Genomic DNA, 21,114 nt, shown 5'->3' on the forward strand with positions numbered 1-21,114 from the left:
TACATTTACTTGCAGATATTGTAATTTTTCTTAATTTGTATTACACGAGCAAGCATATTGCAAGCCATCTGAGCAATAAGATAAAAAATAAATAAGACATTATCTAATAATATAAGGTCATGTTCGATATTTAGGATGACTAAAAATTAAATGGTTTGACTATTAAAAGTAATATTTATTGGAAGTGATATAGCCACACATCCTAAATGATTTAATTTCTTACCTATGATGAGATATTTTTAGTAGTATAATTTTTTTTTGTCCCTTCCTCCATGTTACACAAAAAAAATGAATTAGTAAGCAAATAATTAACAAATATTCCTGTTCACTCTAGCTAGAACATCATGTGCACTTAACATAAAAAGAATATTCACACATTTAAATAATCATCAATAGCATTGCCACAAGAGGGAGCAAGAGAGATTTTCTTGAAACTTTACATGTGTACTGAGCAAACATAATATGTAGTTTTATGTTTTTAGTGTGGGTGCAAGGAGTGCTCTCCTTAATTTTATTGTTTTAACTGAAAGAAAAATAATGGTTGAGAATTTAGGTTTGCACGAGTGGTGATGCAACCAAATCATTTTAAGATATTACAATTAAATTTTGTGAGAAATTTAGACAAAACTTCTAGATATTTTGATTTACAACTTGTAAGCCCGTCTGAAAATAGCAGGATATAATTAAGTCATTAGCATGTAAATATTTTATTAATATGGATGGCTCAGCTGCTTTGACTGCTGACCAGGCTTGAAAACAACTCTGGTTTGTAGTCTTAACCGAATGAGGGTTGAACCGCTTTGAACCGGGAAAATTCCGGTCTAACCATATTACACCCGGTTAAACCGGATTAACTCGGGAAGTAACTGAACAATTCACTTAAAAATCAAAAGAAATAGAATATTTTTCTAATATTTTGTTTTACTCCCATCCAAAAAAGATAAAATATTACATAATTATTAATTTTATAAAACTTTACATTTATATAATTATATATTTATAAATAAAAATATTAATTATGGATGAAATCAACCAATCAAACTAGACGGTTTAACTGTTAAAACTATTAAACCTACTATGGTACCAAAACCTTAAAATTATCAAGGTTTCAAATTTTGGTATGTAATTGCTATATACGTTAACGTTTTAGGATTCTCCAAAAAAAAATCATATCTTAGTCAAAATTATGGCTGTATCAATCTCATATATATGTCTAAAATGTTCAGATTTTTAGAGTTCTCGAAAATGGGACAACATCTGTTTAAAATTATAATTATCATAAAAAGTGTGAGTTTATGTCCCATTTTACCTGTGACGAATCTAGGATTTAGAGACAAAGTGTGTTTTATATATTAAAAATTAAAGTAATAAATTTTATTAGTTATAAAAAGATAAAAATATTAATATCAAAAGTACAAAATTTAAATATATTTAATAAAATATAATACATATTTTATAATTAATTTTTATATAATTTCACATTTTAAAATTATTGAATAGTCGATTCGTTTTTTATATTATTAAATATTTTTTGATAAATGTACAATTGTCTCTCGCATTTCCAAATCTCAACTACCTTGACCTCTTTCATCATCATACATTGCCTCCAATTACACCATTTCCACATGTGATGTATACATACAATTTAGTTATCTACCGAAGTTATTTAGTATTAGAAATAAAGGAATAAGAAAAGAATGTGAATTTCAAAGAATTGAATGAAATGATTACAAATAAATTAACCAACATATTATATAGTAAATACAAAGGATTTAACTTTACCGAACTCCTAACTAACTAATTTATTTTATATATATTTTAATTATGAAAGTACAAACAATAAATGAGTTTAAACTAATTATTAATCTATTGCAATATTAATCCAAAATATATTTCAACATTCAGAACCATTCATGTGTTGATAAGAAATGGAAGGAGAGGATAGAGGGAGGAGCAAGGATCATCTCCATTAAAATATGTGTAATGGAGAGACACGTACCACATAATAATACACAAAAAGTAACATGTGATAACATTTTATCATTTTATTTACCATGAAATCACATTTTTGTCATTGAAAATATATGTAAAAGCAATCACTTAACCTCTCCATTAATGAAGAAGATCCTTGTTCACCAGGGAGATGAGGGTAAGAAACCTTGTTATTGGTGTTGATCCTCTTTTGCCTCACTACATCTACATTTACATTTTTTGCTGCAAGAAACAGTTAAGAAGAGATAGAGAAGAAAAAACAGTGCAGGGCATGAGTAACCTGAAATAATAGGTCAAATATGGTTGAATCTATGACAGCACTCTTGTTCTTTTGTCATGGTTATCAACGTTGGATGAGGGTTAGCAAAGTTGTTGGCAACATAAAATCACCCAAATATTGTTCTTGTATGAATATTGCAAGACTTATATGTGATATAATTGAGAGATAAAATGAAATAGAAGGGGTTTCTTTTAACAAAGATTACAATGGAGTGGAAAGTATACATTTCTATGGAGAGGTAAATAGGAAAACCTCAAATATAACAAACATATTGTTCTAAACCATGTCACAAATTTTGTTTCATACTAATAACAATGAATCAAAACTATAAAAATAATAAATATTTTTTTTAAGTAGTATTACACGTTTTCATCTGTACGTGATAAGATTTAAGATTCTTATTCCATCAAAAATAACTTCATACTCCTCCCCAATTTATTCAATTATGTTACATTTTATTTCATCTTCCTCCAAATTAAACACCTAAAATAGCATTAGGGGGCAACAACAAAAAAAAACCTTAGAGAAGATAAATGTTGGAGGGTTTCCAATGCCAAAAATGTTAAAAGGATTAATATCACATTAGTCTCTATGAAGATACTTGGTTAAAAAGGGTAAAAATGTTTTAAATACTCATTTATACTTGACTTTATTATCTGTCTCTCTTGTGAAATATAAACAAAAGTAATTAAATTAAACCTAAAAGATTAAAATTAATAAAACTAACTAAAAATAGGATCAATATGATAAACAACAAAAATAGCTAATAGTCGCACAAATATGAATTTCATTGTGACATATATGTTCTAGTTCTCAAAGAAGTAATTGAATTTGGAAAAAGGAATAAGGGTTATGGGAATTTGGTCCTACTGTGCATAAAGGCATGCAGAAAAGTAATATCATGTAACACTTTAAATGTATAATAGTATAGACATTTGAATGTTAGTATCATTGGAATCGAACTTTTAATCTTTGACTTATGATATACCGATGTGTGATGAAATATATTTATTTTTGCAGAAGGGATAGGTGTGTGTTATTGTTGTATCATGTATGCCAGGACATGCATAGGCCTACGAGTTTGAGGCTTTCAATTAATTAACATAATACTATATATTATGCATTTCAATGAATGTCCAGCTGTAGTATGCTGTGAAAAACAGCATATGGTTGACTTAAGCAACATTATTATACAAGATTTTGTCCTTATTTATTCACCAATGAAAAAACTCTGTGCTCTTATAACTTACCTAAAAGAAAGAAAACGGTCCTTTAATTAAGTTGTTTGTAAATTAATGATTTATAAAGAGCCATTTAGGTAATTGGATTTTGATCATTCATGAATTGTTATATGAAAGAAGTTAGAAATGGAAGCCTTATTGTGCTGTTTGGAACAGTTAAGCCTAATTGGTGCAGAAGTGAATAATGCAACAACAACAAAAAGTATTTTTGATGCAACAGGAATACAAGTACGTACTTTTTTTTATGTGTTGTGAAGTAATTTCAGAAATTAAATTTTATTTACAAAAAAACTTCTATACTGCAAAAGAGCCATCAGGGTGTACTTTTTGCATTTTCATGACCCAATTATAGAAGTTAAGTTTTATTTAGAGAAGACTTAACATCTGCAAATTGCTACATATATATATAAATAAATTTTGAGAATATGCCTTAATGACCAATGGTTAAAGATGTTTCTGACCAACGATTTTGATAGAAGAGGCATTAGTGAATAGTGAAATACACGTGTGTAATTTTCTAATTCTCATGACTCACTTATACAAGTTAAAATTTAAAAATAGTATACTTAGAATATTAAAAAAAGTGGGGTGTGTTTATTTGAAAGAGGGCATAAAAAGCCCCACTCTATTAATAGTTATAAAACCAACCCACTTTTTCATAGGGCTGTCTAGCCCCAAGCCATCCACTCACTAAAGAGTGGAACATCAAAAATAGAAAATCATTAACAATTCATAGACACAACTATTAGTCTTTTAGTAGAACATGAATTCTCTATTCCAAAAAAAAAATTATTACTTATTCCTAATCAATCAAACTTTATAAAATAATATAAAAATATTAATTTTTATTTTATAAATTTTATTTTTAATTAAATAGAATTTTCTAATCAAGTGAGGACACAAAATCAAATAAGAATAAGATATGTGATCCTCACACTTTTCCTCATCTACTAATTTACAGAATACATGTTTATACAGAAAAAAGAAGTTACACCAAATAAAATAAAAAAAGTTCTCAAACATCTACAAAGCTATCCTATAGTTTAGATATAAGTAATCTGTCATAAAATTTATACATCCCTGATCTAAGTTCAAACTTCAAAGTAAAGGTATGTGTCAAATTCCATGCACGAAGTCTATATAATTGGCTTCCTCTGATTACCTTCTAACACTTTAAACAAAGGTGTTCCATATTTTCTACTCTTTTATGGTACACATACACATGACACACCCTTTTTCCACTAAGACATAAAATCTGTGTCAACTCAAGAATTGTTGTTACCTATAGCTGCTAATTAACTAGGAGGTAGCAAAGGGATTTATAAGGTGGTCAGATGGTTCGGCTGAAGGGTTTAACGAATAGAGTGAAGAGGGTTGAGGGTTCGAGTCTCACTCACAACAAATATTAACATACTAACATTTGGCTATAAAAAAATCATGAGATACCAAAATCAAAGTTATCTTTGCTCCCAAAGCTATTTGATCCTTCTCTCCTACTAGATTGATCATTACCATGTTCTTGTGCTCCTAATACATGATGAGAATCTGCATAGCCATCTCTTAGAGATGGTAAAACCTCTATTGTTCTTGACCCTTTGCCACCTTCATTGTTTATCTCCTCTATTCTTCTAACAGCTTCTGCCATATCTAAGCGTTGGTGAGGGTTGTTTTCAGTGCATGCAGCACCAATATGTAGCAGTTTTTTCATTTCACCTTGTGAGTTATTCCTTGATGTTGCAATCTGAGGATCAAGAAGTTCTAATTCCCTTCCTTCAGATATTGCTGATGCAACCCATTGCACTATATCAGTTCCACCTTTTCCATTGCTGAGATATTGAGAAGGAAATTTGCCAGTGAGTATTTCAAGTATAACAACACCAAGACAATAAACATCACAACTATGTGAGACTTGGCCTTGTGATGCTGCTTCAGGAGCCTTATATGCAAATAGTTCTTGTGCTGCACTTGCAGGGTTGATCATGTGGCTGAAACCATAATCTACTAGAAGTGGTTCATAATTTGGTCCAAGGAGAATGTTGCTGGACTTGAGATTTCCATGTGGTAGATCAGAAGAAGCGAGTTCCGTGTGAAGATACCGCATCCCTTCGGCTATTCCTTTTACAATCTTTAAACGCGAAGGCCAATCCAGTTCAGAATGTGATGATCCCCTATCACCTGCAAGAAGTATAACATAGAATGCTGACTAAATGAGTTCTTTTTCTTTGTTAACATTACAGTTAAATCTATTCTAGCATTTGTCCCATGGAGAAAACATAATAGCATAGTGTCTTGTTATGTTCTCTTTTAGTTTCACTCTTTTCTTGAGACCAAAATGTCACACTTTTAATCTTTTTGTGATGTTCTGTTGTGTTATATTTTGAATATACATAAAACATTGAACATAACTCATGTTCAATTCTTTATTGTTCTAGTACTTCTATTAATTGTTACATAGGATTTATACTGGACTAACAAGAAAACTTGTGTATTATAATAATATCTCTTTGTAAGCTTAAGTATAACTTTTATATACTTATTCTCTCTTTTTTATGCTAGAACTATTAGCAGCATAAGTTGGCATTACCGTTAGTATTCACTACCCTATAGATAAATTACTGATTAGTGACTAGTCTCTACCACTATGACATGATCTTAATTCTGCTCAGTTTTTATTTTACTGTGTAACATTAACCTTCAGGAAAATTAAATTATTTCTTTTCTGTTTCCAGTTGATAAAATTCTATGAAAAGTTGGAATTGAAAAAGCTAGGAAGATTAAGTCTTACTTACCATGCAGCAAAAACTGTAAACTGCCTCTAGGAACATACTCAGAGATCACTAGTTTCTCATCCTTTCTGTAATGATAAGCTAAAGGGGTCAAAATGTTCCAATGTTTAAGATTTGCAATCTTCTTCATCTCAGCATCAAAACCATCTTTTTCCAATGCATTCATATCTCTAGTCCTTTTCACCACCACTGCAACTCCATTAGCCATCACAGCTTTGTAAGAAGATCCAAATGCTCCATTTCCTAACATTTCTGCAGCTGCTTTCATCAAATCTGGTAAACCAAAGATACCCTTCTCCTCATTTATCATCACAAGTTCTCCGACCCCTTTAACATTATGATGTCCTGATCCTCCTTTTTTGTTAGATGTTGATTTTCTTATTGGTTCAGCGGAAACTTCTCGTTTCATTGGTGCAGTTATTTGAACTTCAACTGCCTCTTCATTATTCTGTTTAACAATTATCGCATCAAAATCCTCCTTACCCTTCTTTCTCCTTGATCTCGAAACCAAAATAATAAAAAGCAAAATAACCACTATACATGATGATATAATGCCAGCAATTGCAGCTGCATTAATCTTACCCTCATCTGTTTGAGGTGCATTACCATTATGAATGATGATTGTGTCTCCATTCATCTCTGCCGAAATCGGACTTGGTGCCTCCATTTTTCTATTTTCATCACATTTTATCCCAAACTTCTCACCACAAAGACCAGAATTCCCATCAAAGGAACTCTCATTGAATCTCAATACTGTAGTTGGAACTCTACCTTCCAATTTGTTGTTTGACACATTGAAATCCACCAATGCAGGGCTATCAAGATCTGGAATAGTTCCATTAAATTTATTATTCTCCAAATGTAACTCCATAAGTTGAGGCATTTTAGACAATGATGGAGGAATTTGGCCTGTGAATTCATTACCATCTAGCCACAATTTCTTCAAAGACCTCATTTCATGAAAGTAATGTTTAGGAATTTCTCCTGAGAACTTATTCTCTGACAAATAAATTGCTTTCAAGAAACCAATTTTACTAAGTTCTGGTATAGAACCATTAAAAGAATTTTTCACAAAGCTTATAGTTCTTAGAGCCTTAAGTTGATGCAATGCATCAGCATCAATTTTCCCTTGTAACCCCATATCTCCGAGGCGAATCCTGGTGACTTGGCCATTGCTGCATGCAACACCTACCCATTGATCATCTTCAGTGCAAGGTGAAGTCCCAGCCACCCAAGTGTCAAGAGCTTGAGCATTGGAAAATGATTTTTTGAGACTCAGCAAAGCTTCATCTTCTGACATAGAATATGTCATTTGAAAAATGTTAAAGAACATGATAATGATGATGTTGAAGAGGAGATTTGGTTGGAGGCTTATTACCCCAGCTAAGGCCATTTGCTTTGCTGGGTATTGGGTGCTTTAGGACCTATTGCCTACAATGAAATGTGAGTAAATTTTGGTTTTTTTTTCTGGTTGCTACTTTTTCGTTTTTCCTATTGCATGCATGCATGGTTTGAGGCTTCTTTTGTGAGAGTGCAAGAGAGCCTCACAATGAAAGAGAGAGAGAGAGAATTGGAATTTCTGTTGAACAAGCCATTAGTAGTTAAAAACCGTTATAATTGTTTGGTGATAATTATACCTTTTTTTTTGGGTACATTGGTGATAATTAGACTATGGAAGTAGCAATTTATACATATGTGTTTGAAAGTACTATGTTAAAAATAAGAGGTATTTTTAGAGTTACTAGTATATAACTATTATTAGAGTTAAGAGTACCAAACTCCTACATAATAAATCATGTATGATAGATGAACTAAGGTACCTATGAATCATTCAGATGAAATGAGTTTACGAAGCTGATATCATAGAAGAGTTCAATAGACAAACTATTGATCACGAACAAGAGCCTGATATAAAATGTTCATCACCTGTTAATCATAATCATAGATTCTGTAATGGGCACTATAAAATTTTAAACTTTAGAATGGGTGATCTAAAACAAAAAGTTCCCAATGGCTAAAAGCCTCTGTTTTAACACTTGAATATTTTCTTAGCATAACTTTGTATTTTTGTTCAGTCAGATTACATAGAATTATGGGTCTCAACTGGACCATGGTAAAGCATCAGGGGCTGTTAATAGCTTCTTCAACTATACAGGTTCCCTTGGAGTGATATGGAGAGCAAACTTCAAAGACATGTCTATGTGGAGGTTTTATAGAGTGTTGATTTCTATCTCTAGCAAGTAGATACTACTCTACACATTAATTCTCTAACTAAGAATCATCATGATCTTGACTTGACTAACATATGGTTCCTTAACTTTCTACTTATAATTCACCCAAACCTTGCAAAAAAATTCATTAATGAATATCACAAATTACTGAGAACCTCATAGAAATGGTCAATGAGTAAGTACATATACACCAGTGTAGACATACTTTAAAATGTCATGAGTTTTGTGTTTTCCAGCCACTAAACTAACTTGAATTTGTTTCTATGCACGTAATATTTGCACAAATTTAGCTTGTATTTGCTAACTTCCTTCAATAATCCTCTTTTGTATAGTTTTGTTAGATTAGAAATTCATAATTTTTAATTAAAGTGGACATCATATATTTAATACAATTATATTGACTATTTATATTGGGTTACAAAACAAGTGATCTAATTAATGATAATCTATAAGACTTCTGAAACTGATAACGAATATGAGCTTGAGTAGATACCCAAACGGTTGACCTATGGGGATAATGGGAACCCTATAAGTTAACACATAAGGAATGATTATGGTCTCCGATACATCAAATCACAAACAGTTTTTACTTCTCCCCATCAGAGAGAAAACGAAGGTCCAAGAGGAATTAAGGATTTGGTTGAGGAAAACCATCATACCAAAACTCTCTCAAAAGGAAATATCTAACATATCGTACTTCACACATTGGATGATTCAAATGCATGTGCCATAATCTAGTCATTCCACAATTTCACCTATAATTCTAATACCTAACAACTTTTAGAGTTCCTTGCAATCTGCTTGCTCTTCATCACATTCAAATCACTTTTCTATACTGAAAGATCATCACTACCCATATCAATTATACAACTAAATATTTCAACTTGGAATGTCCCCAAAGAAATCAAATTCCTATTTAAAATGAGAATATTTAAGTGTGAAGTCCTATAATGAAAGAAAAAGTTTTTAATTAAAAAAGACTAATTGTTTAAGATTTTGATTCAAGATTGATGTCTTATTAGTGACTCTTCACTTTACCATGCTCAATAATAATGGGACTTCTTAGTGATTAGAGACTCCCCAATCACAGTAAATCTAATATACATCATTAGGATTTACATAACATATATTCTTACACCCAAACTCATAATTTATATTGTTGTTTTATGCAGAAAAATGAGTATATATGTTCATGGGTCCATACATGACTTGGTCTTTTATCACTAGGTGTGTCATCCACATGATCGAATGTCACATCACGCCCCTAGTAGGCCGTCATGGATGCCCCATTGTATGAATTTGCTAGCCTCCATAAGTTAGCCACTATTAGTGCATTAGAAACACAACAGTGTGTCTCTACACAACCTGGCTTCATCTCATTGGAATATAAGTCATTTGCACGATAAAGACCAATCATATCATATCTTAGAGCTTTAAAGCATGGGAAATATAAATTTACATATCATATAAAATAACATGTAAGAATATAATGACCACAGATAAATATGAGCCTTAGCTTTTGCCAACTATATAAATCTAACCATATATTGCAAAATAATGTGGATGTATAAAATGAATATTGTAAAAAAATTTCATTATTTGGTCAAGGCATAAGACCTTATTTATAGTACATGAATAGGTAACAAACTTACCTAAACAAACTAATAAAACACATGTGTAAAATATGTAAAATGTGTAAAATATGTAAAATGTGGTAGTTTTGTTCTTCAATAGCCCCCCTCAAGCTAAGGGGTAAACGACAATGACTTCAGCTTGATAATTCAATTTGATATTGTGACAATATAATGGATTGAAATCTCGATCCTAATGTAATTGGATTTTTTTAATCACTTGGTCTTGTTGTTGTTGATCTTGATGTTGTTGTTGATCTTGATGTTATTGTTAATCTTGTTGTTATTGTTGATCTTGTTGTTGTTGTTGATCTTGTTGTTGATCTTGTTGTTGTTGATCTTGTAGATCTTGTTGTTGATGTTGATCTTATTGTTGTTGTTGATCTTGGTGATGTTTGCGCTTCTTCTTTTTGTTTTCATCTTCTTCTGTATTGTTTGGTGAGTTCAAGAGAGTAGTCAAGAATCCTTCTTGGTTCATAACATTGGAATTACCATAAGGAATGCCACCACGTTCTAGAAGGAGGACACGGAATGAGTAAGAAAGTGTAGATGCTAATGGGCACGCTGCAGTTCCACCACCAACAATGATGTAGTCATAGTAATCATCTAATGGGAATGAACTTGCGTTTGATACCAACTTGGTCTCATTAGATAAATTCTTCAAATCACCACAATTCTCTATCTTTGCATCTTCCTCGCGACATTGCAATCAAACTTTTCTTCTTCTTGGAAGTGCAAGTTGTTGTCCTCCTTCTCATTCTCATCCAGAACATTTGTTGGATCATGGAAGAGAAAGATAATAATATTTTAGAGAATGCGCAGCGGTAACTAAAGTCTTCAAGATGAAGGCTCTGATACCATATTGTGAAAATAATACGGAAGCATAAAATGAATATTATTGTAAAAATTTCTCATTATTTGATCAAGGTCTAAGACTTTATTTATAGTACATGAATATGTAACAAACTTACTTAAACAAATTAATTAACAAACTAATAAAACACATGTGTAAAATGTGTAAAATATATAAAATGTGGTAACTTTGTTCTTCAATACGATATAAAAAGTGTACTTTCCCTAATAAGTATAAATCCAAGTACTCGCATTTTAGGGTTTAACATTGTAGCGTTCATTGTCATACAATTGTTGTAGGGGCCTTCTCTTTGCAAATACTAGTATACAACATTATTCATCAATTTTTAATTGACAGTGAATGTATACAAGACATTTGTACCACTTATTCAATTTATTCCCATTTCTGATGCACCAAGAATCACCATTAGCAGAAATCGTAACCAAATGAAATGATCATTTAATTTGGTTACAATTTCTGCTAATCCTGTTGCCATTTAGTTGGCTCAAAGAGTCTAAACTCTAAACTTATTTTATATTTTATTAGTTTCGTTAAACTAATAGAATAGGACTAAGCTATTATTCTTGGTTAATGGTGACGAGTTCGCAGAGTTAGAAGCCAAGGTCACAGAACGAGCTTGAGTGGTTTCAGTGGGGGTTTCTGTTTCTTTTGCTAAACTATGTCTCAGTGATGGTTTGAAAAGAAGGAAGAGGGGTTTTGAGAGAAAGAATAAGCCGAATATATAAGTGTAATATTTAGCCCAAAGAAAAATTTATATACAATCGTTATATCATTTATCGAAGATAAGCTTGCTCCTTTTGTCCCAACTAGTGAAAAATCTTAAATACCTTTTTGTTGCTTTAAGTATTGTTTGTTTTAAACGAGACAAACACATTCACATAAAAACCTAACCTAGTATGCTTAGAGCCCTAGATTTTCATACAAGATTCGGTGTAACCAAAAGAGAAGCATGTTAGAAGTTAAATAGGGGCTCGTAGATCTAACTAATAGTAACAAATATATAAATGGTGGGGTAAAATTAAAGTTTATATGTTAGGAATGAAGAAACCATTTAAATCATTTGGTTGGTAGTTGGGTATCACGGGACACGTGAAAATAAATAATGGACATGTGTATATGCACTCAATAATTCAATTCAAGACATGTAGAGGTTAATATTTTAATATTTATAGACTTGTCATAAATTAAAGAGCAAGAAATGAATGTGTATTTAATTGATTAAAAAGAAAATTAACTAACTTGTTATATAAAAAAATATAATAGAGTTAACTCTATCTAACTTTTGATTAATTAACTAATCTATTTTATACATGTTTCAATTATAGAAATTGAATTTATAATGATTATTTGTTATACCAAAGTTAAATAATTTTAAACTAATTCCTAGCTCAATACAATATTAATAATATATATATATATATATATATATTAACACCCTCTCAAGATAGAGAGTGAATGTTGACAACTTCCGACTTGGACAAAAGGTGATTGAATGGAGAATGTTCCAAAACCTTTTGTTAGAAGTTCTCCAACTTTAAGTTATGCATAATATTAATTATTGGTCGTTGAAGGAAATACATGACCAAATTTATTGTTACTCAAGTTGAGCTATATACTATTAGAAGAACTCCATTAATTAATGCGAGACATCTTGAAGAATGGATGATGTTCCGAGGAACTCTTGCCAAATATTATCATGAGCAACAAGATCCATGCTCAAAAACTAGGAAGAAATATATTAGAGAATGAAGCCAAAGAAGACTTTTGAATAGAAGAAAATTCAAGAGATGAAAGAATTCTTTAAAATATACCACACCAAACTAGCAAGTTGTACTAGGAGAGTAATAGAAGAAATGGAATAATTCTTAAAATAAAATTTGAAAGTAATGATGTTGTTCATTAACCACCAACACAATAGAAAAAATCAAAGAAGATCAAATAATATTATTGCTCATCAAGAATATCATCTTCGTTTCTTGGCCAAATAATAAGAGAAATATTGAATATGATGAAATATGAACAATATTTGTTCAAGAATATCAAGGAGAAAATATGATAAATTATTAGCAATTTTTGCTCAAGATTAACAATAGAAGAATATGATAAAATATGAGCAACTTTTACTCAAGAATAACAAAAGAAGAATATGGTGAAATATGAGCAATTTTTGCTAAATAATAATAAGAGAAAATATGATGAAATATGAGCAATTTTTGCTCAAGAATATCAAGAAAATTTGAGAGATAGAGAATATAAAGATTATTAAAGAGAATGATAAAGAAGGAGGAGAGAAATAAACTTATTGAAGGAGACAATGGTTGTCATACTTGTTGAAAGAGAAGTCCATCACCAAAGACTCAAATGAAGCCCAAACAGAATGACTCTATCATCTTTCCTTTTTTGTATTTTTCTTTATCTATTATTATTTTTATTCTATTTTCTTTCATTTTTTTTATCTCTTTTCTGTTTTTTCTGTTAAGTTAGTTTAGGGGTCCTTCACCCTCTTATAAATTCACTGTTGATTCCATTGATAAGGAATCAAGATAAGAGAATAATTTTTCACCAACATTGGTATAGTAATCTTGAGTTCGAATCAATGCAGAGACATTGCTTCTCTTTCTCATTTCTTCATCATTTTTTCTTTCTATTGTTCATCATCTTCATCTTTTAAACAAGATGACTTATACCATTTTACAATAATAAATGGTTGTGTTTCGTCTTGGTCAAAAAGACATGTCATGGCTGGACAAGAGCGACAACTGTTAACCTAAGGTCGAATAGGGTGAGTCCATTCTAGGCATCCTCAAATCTTGACCGAACAATTCTAAAAGGTATGTTGTTGACCGAACAAGATCCATACAACAGTAAATGGACCACTTATGTCATTTGTCTGCCATGCAGCCTGTACATGACTACCATGTCATCTGAACAACACAAACCTATGTCACAAGATGTATTTCACCTACACACTACACTCACTTTATCTCAAACGACAATTACAGACCTAGAATATAGTTATATAGCCTATCACATGCTATAAGTCAACTATCAGTAGAGTACGAACCTGCTAGAGCCAGCAACCTTTGCTTGTTTGGAACAAGCCCAACCAATTCATATGGTTGGACAGACCAACAACATCTATTAGAGAATATTTTATGCATCTCTCTATTATAAATATGGGACTCCCCCCGTCAGGAAGTTACACTCTTGATCTTAACTCTCTTTTACACACTCTAACATTCTATATTCTCTTCATTCTCATACATCTCTCAAATATTGACTTAAGCGTCAAAGAACATTTTGAGTTACCTTCATAGACGCTCATAGGCAAATCTTAAGCAACATCAAGAAGATTATCCATCGACTACAGCCCAATCAAACTGTATTTCACCAAAATAGAAGAATAGGTTGCAATGTCTTTCACAATTTGCCTCATGTTAAACCAGACAATGTGAAGAAGTCAGAATCTGCTATACTATAAAAGTCAACATTGATATCACTACTTTCCCCAAAAACACATCCTCTGACCTCTACCATTAAGAACATTTGAGAAGAAGAAAATAAGGAGAAGGAAAATGCATGAGGAATAAATACATTACTCTAATATCATATTAGAAATCAAAGAACATGAAAGAAATGTGTATTTCATTGACTGGATGAATTGATTACGAAGAAATTTATCAACCTATTATATATAGAAAATACAAGCGGCGTAACTCTACTAACTCCTAACTAACTAATATATTTTACATATGTTTTGGTCATGGAGACTGAATTTATAATGATTGTTTATTATGTAAAAGATACATGAATTTAAATTAATTACTAGCTCAATATACAATAGTATTAACCCAAAATATCAAAATATATATTCAAAAGATAGTATAAAAAGTAATGTTATTACTCTATCGTGTAAATCATCTTTGACTCTAAGATTATAATAGTAAATAGGAATGATTCGGAATATAGCAACCATATAAAAAATTGCACACATAAATATTAAATGGTGGTCCTCGGAGTCATTGTCATGTTTGTGTTTTTCAGTTTTCATCAATTTCCATTTAAAATAATTAAGATAGAGTCACTTTCGTTTATTTTCCCTTGCTTTCAAGCAAAGGCTGAAGAATATTTTGGCCAGAAACTAAACGTGTTTGACAAAAAGCCAATTGGAAAATTCACGAAGATGTTTGGTGGAAATTGACCTACTTTCAAACCTTTTAATGTGACTTGGTTTAAAGAAATGTTTTTCATTTCCCGTTTGATATTTTTTAACCGATTTTTATTTTTGTATTTTGAAATTTTAGAAAATATACAAGATAGTGACAGTAGTATTATATAAAGTAGTAATGTTAACCATAAGAATAATTCCAGTCCAAGTAGATGACTATATATATTCAAGCAGATCAATATATCACATGATACAAAAAAGTCACCTGGACATACATAAATTTAAATTACAAAAGCCATGACAAAAGGGCTATTTAGTACTAGCATAATTAGTGAAATGTTTGATTAAATAATTAGTGAAAATAGTTATTTAGTACTAGCATAATCATTGTTTTATTAATGCAAGATTGATGTATTGAAATAAGGTCTAACGTGAAGTGAGCAATGTAGGAGCTAGGACGTTGTTTAAGAGGTTGATCTAAAAAATATATATAAGACTTAAAACCCTGAAAGGAAGGTATATATATTTTATGTTATTACAATTTGTTTGAAATCTTTTTTTTCAATTTATTGTAAAAACAACATTATTAATTTTTATATATATAATATATTCTTATTTTTATTCCAACTCTAAATTTTGACATATAAATTTCATAAGTTTATTTATTTTTATAATTTTGGGACCAAAATATTTTTAGCACACAAACCTATAAAATGTTAGGATGAGCCCTGTTAAAAAGCATAGTGAGTGAAATGATGAAGCCTAGCTAGGATGAAGATAGTATATAAGAATGAAGAGGATACAGTGCTCTAGAAGTTGCCATATTTTCAACGTTCGCCCTACGTGTTCATATTAAGCAACAAATATGGATGATAATGCCAGTTATTATTCACACAATTGAGTTGTATGTCGTTATTCTTTGACTTGCTCAAAGTTCTAAACTCACAGTGTAACAGTTTGTATAATAGTATAAAGTCTCATTAAATCTTTAAGTATCAAATTATTGTTGAAATAGAGTCACATATTTAAAATTCATGAGGTAGAGAAACTTTTGGTTATATAAAAAATATTAAACTCAACAATAATGGTACACACCTAATGTCTCACTTTCAATATCAATAAGGAATTCTAATTATTCCCTATGGCAAAAGTTAAAATCACTACATTTTCTCTAGATAAAGAATGAGTTATTTTATGGTCCTTATTACTTCCTTTTTAATTTATGTTATGTATGATGTTTTCTTTTCCTTCTAAAGTACATAAGTTTTATACCTTTCAAAAAAAGATATAATATTTATTATTTTATCCACTATGTAAAAGAATAATTAGAGGATAATTTCTACATTTCTTTAAATTTATCTACTAAGTCAAAAACAATAACTAAAAAACAAATCATATAAAACATGATTGATAGAGATTTTATTTGTGAAGATTTATAAATCAAGAAGTATTGTTCACTCAAATTATTTTATGAAGTCCTTAGAATATTGTTTAATAAAATTAAAAATGTAATTTTATATTTAAACATAATATATTTAACACTTTAAGAAATATTAAACTTATTTTTTTAAATTTATTTCCTCCATTTATACCTTAAACAAACAAAATTCTAATTTTTAACTACACTTTTGAACCCATTATTTACACTAATCATCCAGTTTATTTGATCATGATCAGACTTAAATGTTGTTAATTTCATTTCATCAAGTCTTGAGTCAGGTAAGAAATAAACATGATCTCATAAGTTTCATGATACGCATTTTAAATAATTAACAAAATATTCATACTTTATATATCAAGTTATATATTCATAAAAATAAGTAATACTTAAAATGTTTTATTTAAAAAATATACATCATATTTAAAGTTGAATTCAAATTTAAAAACTACTTTGATCCATTTTATGGAGTGAATTGACCTTCCGATCTAAGATTCTAGTTTGAGTTAAAAAAATAACCTAATACAAAATTAGGGTCGAAAGAAACTTTATCAAACATATATTTACTCATTAAGCAACCGTATCTATATCTCACTTTTCTTTTATTGCACTCCCCACTAGCACATTAATGTGAAGGTTTGAAAGTTTGAACATATTCACCTGCCTTTTTTTCCCTCACAAAAAACACGTGCTTCAAACATAAATATTTTAATACTATCATATAAAGTTATTCATTTCTTTAGAATTATTTAACTAGGAAGATAAATAGCACATGGCCTCACATCTCTTGATTCAGACCAAAGCAGGTTCAAGGAACATGCTTTACAAAATTCCAAGCTTCCCCATAATCTCTCATTTCACTTTCTCAAACTTCCAACTTTGAACTGAAAAATTGTTACCAATCATCACAAGATTTCATTTTTATACACAATCATCTAGTTTCATAGATTTTTCTGTAAAGGGGTTGTCCTAAAAATGACAAGTTACCCTGATACGGTGGTGGATCACCGGAGCTCCGGCAAGGCACTGGGAAAGTCTAACTTTTCACAAACTTGCACCCTATTGAGTCATTTCTTGAAGGAAAAACGCAGTTCTGGTGCTTCTATGGGTGGGAAAAATGAGCCTAAAGGTAAATATCTTTGTTTTTTTTCCTTCTTCTTTGATTTATCTTTTTATTTGTCATCTTTTATCTTAATTTATATTGCTCATAAATTAATAGCTAGACTATTATTGAGATGATTTATGATATGATAATTGTTATGACATAATTTGAAATGGCTATTTTATTAATTAATCATGTAGAAGTGTGTGAAATTGCATGTGAAAATTGTTTGTAGGATTATTAATTAGTTATCTGTTTGGTTATGAAATTTTCAGGAAATACAAAGGATTTGATATCTAACCTACAAAATTCAGATGGGGCTTTGAGACTAAATGCTTCAGCTTTGGATTTCCTTCCCCAGCTTGTGGAAAACCCTTGCATTAAGAAGTCTAATGATAGGTGTGTGACAAATTTTGATTTCCTCACTTTTCCCCCTTAATTTTCTGTATTAATTAAGAAAAATTGAAAGCATGAACTAGGTTTATGTTCTGTGGAATAATTATTAAGTATGTTAAACCCCATGAAATTACTGGTATACCCATGCTTTCACTGAAAAGTAAAGAATATTTAATGGGTAGGAGAGGCATAGGCTAGTTACTAGTGATATATATTCTTAAAGGTAATTAACATCATTCCATATGTTTGTTTTAAATTTTTTATTTATTTTTAATATTTTACAAACAAACCCATGTTTATATTCAATTTTTTATTCATCTTTTCCACACTTTATTTTTTTCATTTTTTAATGTGGTTTCCAATATGGATTATTATAGTTAAATTATATTGCATTTTATATGATTTCTAAAATTAGATGGATAATCTTCAAATAAAAAATGAAATTAACGGAGTGATAAATAAAAGAATCTATTCTTAGATTATCTAATGGGTTGGAGTTGTTAATATGGAGAAATCTCTCACCTAATTGTCATATCTAATATGAGGATGATATCACAACTATATATGTAGAACATAGTTATAAATGGAGGGGATCGAGTTACTTAAGGGTTAAGTTAGAAAACCTACTTCATATCTTAGTCATTTATTCTAGTAAAATCTAATGGTTTAGATATACTCACTAATTAAAATCATTATATTTTATTAGAATGAATTGTTAAAATGTGTAGTAGGTTTTTTTAACTTATTCTTTGAATAAGTGAATTCATCTCTTACGTATAAACAGATCATGCGTTGAAATTTCTGTACGATTTATAAAATAAAAAGTTCACATTACAATAGTGTGCTACAGTGTTAATACAAAAGTGGTTTGAAGGGTACAGTAGAAAAATTGCATTGATTATGTACCTAGATCTTTCTCATTCATTGGCTTTACTATTCCATCACTATTACTTCACTGAAATTGCTATGGTACTAAGATAAATATGGTATCTAGATGAGTTATAATTTACAATTATTAGTAAAAAGTAGTAAACAACAGTCAATAATACTGTACTTTAAAAAAAGTAAATGGTACTATAGCATTCCCTTATTTCAACCCATTGATCATGAACTTGTCTTATATCATGTTCTTATTCTTGAAAAACTTTTCATTTGTTTTATGTCACAATAGGACACCAGGGCCTGAAACTCCACAATTGACAATATTATATGCTGGAAAAATGTTAGTATTTGATGCTTTTCCACCAGAGAAAGCCACAGAAATAATGGAATTAGCTACCAAGTTAGCTTCTGATAATTCCACCATCAAAGAAAGTCCCCATAGTGTTCCTATTACTACTGAAAAATTTAAAGGATCAAAAGTGCCTCAGACAAACACTGATTCTGAAAATCCTAGACCAGGAAACCAAGTTGTTGGTCCAGGTATGTAATTATTCTCATTTTTCCATTGGAACATTGGAATTATGAGACAAGTTTATTTTCATAAGCCCTTTTTTAGTTTGTTTAATAACTCTAGAAGACAAGCGGACACAGATCTGTCAAGCGGACACGGATCTGTTGTCCCAAACCATATGTCGAACCAATGAAAACCTCCATTGTCAGTTAAAAAATTAAATATTTATTATTTTTTCTGTTTTTGCTTAAATATTTACCAAGCTGAATGTGAAACATTACTCTAAAGCATGTAGATATTAATACTTAATACACACATTAAATTCAAGGTTACATTTTTTTGTGAAAACAGATATGAGGTATCCAAGGAGAGCATCACTTGTAAAATTTCTAGAGAAAAGGAAAGAAAGGTAAGAAGCAGGTTCATTTTTCCTATTTTATTTATTTATTCATTTTTTATGTGGTATTTTCTTAGTTAAATCTTTAATTAATGCAGGGTCATTTCTAAAGGGCCTTACCAAATTAACAACCCCAATCCCACTAGGCATGAGGGAAATAGTTCAGGGTGTGAAGCTGAAGATCAATGTTCCAAACAGTTAGACCTTAATTTGTAGAGGTTTAGCTTATCAAGAATTTAAGTTATATACAAGCTTTGCCCAGAAGAAAGTTCCTCCTAATTTGTAGGCCTTTAATTTGGAGATTATTAAGGGCCTTCATACATATTTATAATATATAGTTGTAGTTATTATTTCTCAATGAGGTCCCTCTGTGGACCAAACCATAGGAAAGTTAGTTTTATTGTTCTGAGGATAATTAATTGCAAGTATTTGTGTGCTTCATTTTATGATTTTTAGTGAATGCAATTTTTTTCATGTGCTCATGATTTATTTGCTTCACTCATTATTATTGTATTTCATTTTGGGGTAGTATTGTACGAATGGATTTTTTTATTTGCAAAGATGGAAATATTGTCCTCATTACTTAAATATTCCTATGGTACATAGTTTTGTCACAATTACCCAAACAATTAGATCGGTCACTGATTACTTATCCTATTTAATTAAAGTACTAATATACATTTAATATCCTATATTGTTTCAAGCCAAGAAGTGATAATAGTGATATTAGATATTGCTCCTTAATATTGCATTTGGAAAGTAACTACGAATTTAAATGAATTTCACGATGAGAGAATTTTGGCTCTATTTGCACAACTGGAATAGAAAAATTAGGGATGAGAACCTAGGCCGAATTAATAGATTTCAACTCTATTTAAAGAAGATGAATGTTATATTCTAAAAAAATTGAGAAGATGAATGTTATATTCTAAACCTGAGGAACGATTAAGTTTAAACTCAAAATATGAATGTAATTTACTGATGGATTACATTTATTGTTTCATACAACGTGTTACTTTATATATCACTATTTATAAATGGTTGGAAAATATATTTAAATTAAAATTTTAATAATTAAATATTTTTCTAACAAATTACAATGATATATTATTTAAGACAGAAAATGTCATCCAGACAATAATACTAAGAGGCTACTTGATAGAAGACAAAATGTAGCAATGAGTC

At 30.2% G+C, this 21,114-nt stretch overlaps 2 protein-coding genes across 2 annotated transcripts; one reads left to right on the forward strand and one right to left on the reverse strand.

Moving 5' to 3' along the window:
* Positions 1 to 4,833: 4,833 nt before the first annotated feature.
* Positions 4,834 to 7,909, reverse strand: LOC109337801 (pollen receptor-like kinase 3). Its single transcript, XM_019574850.1, has 2 exons — positions 6,303 to 7,909; positions 4,834 to 5,688 (listed from the first exon to the last, which is right to left on the reverse strand). Exons 1-2 carry the CDS (start codon positions 7,690 to 7,692, stop codon positions 4,949 to 4,951), a joined length of 2,130 nt encoding a protein of 709 aa, XP_019430395.1. The 5' UTR covers positions 7,693 to 7,909; the 3' UTR covers positions 4,834 to 4,948.
* A 9,511-nt stretch (positions 7,910 to 17,420) lies between these two features.
* Positions 17,421 to 20,427, forward strand: LOC109337803 (protein TIFY 10a-like). Its single transcript, XM_019574854.1, has 5 exons — positions 17,421 to 17,770; positions 18,019 to 18,142; positions 19,311 to 19,561; positions 19,884 to 19,941; positions 20,028 to 20,427. The coding sequence occupies exons 1-5, from the start codon at positions 17,617 to 17,619 to the stop codon at positions 20,143 to 20,145; spliced, it is 705 nt and encodes a 234-aa protein (XP_019430399.1). The 5' UTR covers positions 17,421 to 17,616; the 3' UTR covers positions 20,146 to 20,427.
* Positions 20,428 to 21,114: the final 687 nt, after the last annotated feature.

Source organism: Lupinus angustifolius, unplaced genomic scaffold (assembly GCF_001865875.1).
Source record: "Lupinus angustifolius cultivar Tanjil unplaced genomic scaffold, LupAngTanjil_v1.0 Scaffold_11_9, whole genome shotgun sequence".
In the NCBI taxonomy this organism is placed as follows: Eukaryota; Viridiplantae; Streptophyta; class Magnoliopsida; order Fabales; family Fabaceae; genus Lupinus; species Lupinus angustifolius.

Bases quoted from the DNA above. Each gene is read 5' to 3' on its own strand.
- LOC109337801 (XM_019574850.1), bottom strand. From the start codon at position 7,692: ATGGCCTTAGCTGGGGTAATAAGCCTCCAACCAAATCTCCTCTTCAAC. The intron at 5,689-6,302 runs GTAAGTAAGACT...TACTTCTTGCAG, and splicing joins TTTACAGTTTTTGCTGCATG to GTGATAGGGGATCATCACAT.
- LOC109337803 (XM_019574854.1), top strand. From the start codon at position 17,617: ATGACAAGTTACCCTGATACGGTGGTGGATCACCGGAGCTCCGGCAAG. The intron at 18,143-19,310 runs GTGTGTGACAAA...ATGTCACAATAG, and splicing joins ATTAAGAAGTCTAATGATAG to GACACCAGGGCCTGAAACTC. The intron at 19,942-20,027 runs GTAAGAAGCAGG...TAATTAATGCAG, and splicing joins CTAGAGAAAAGGAAAGAAAG to GGTCATTTCTAAAGGGCCTT.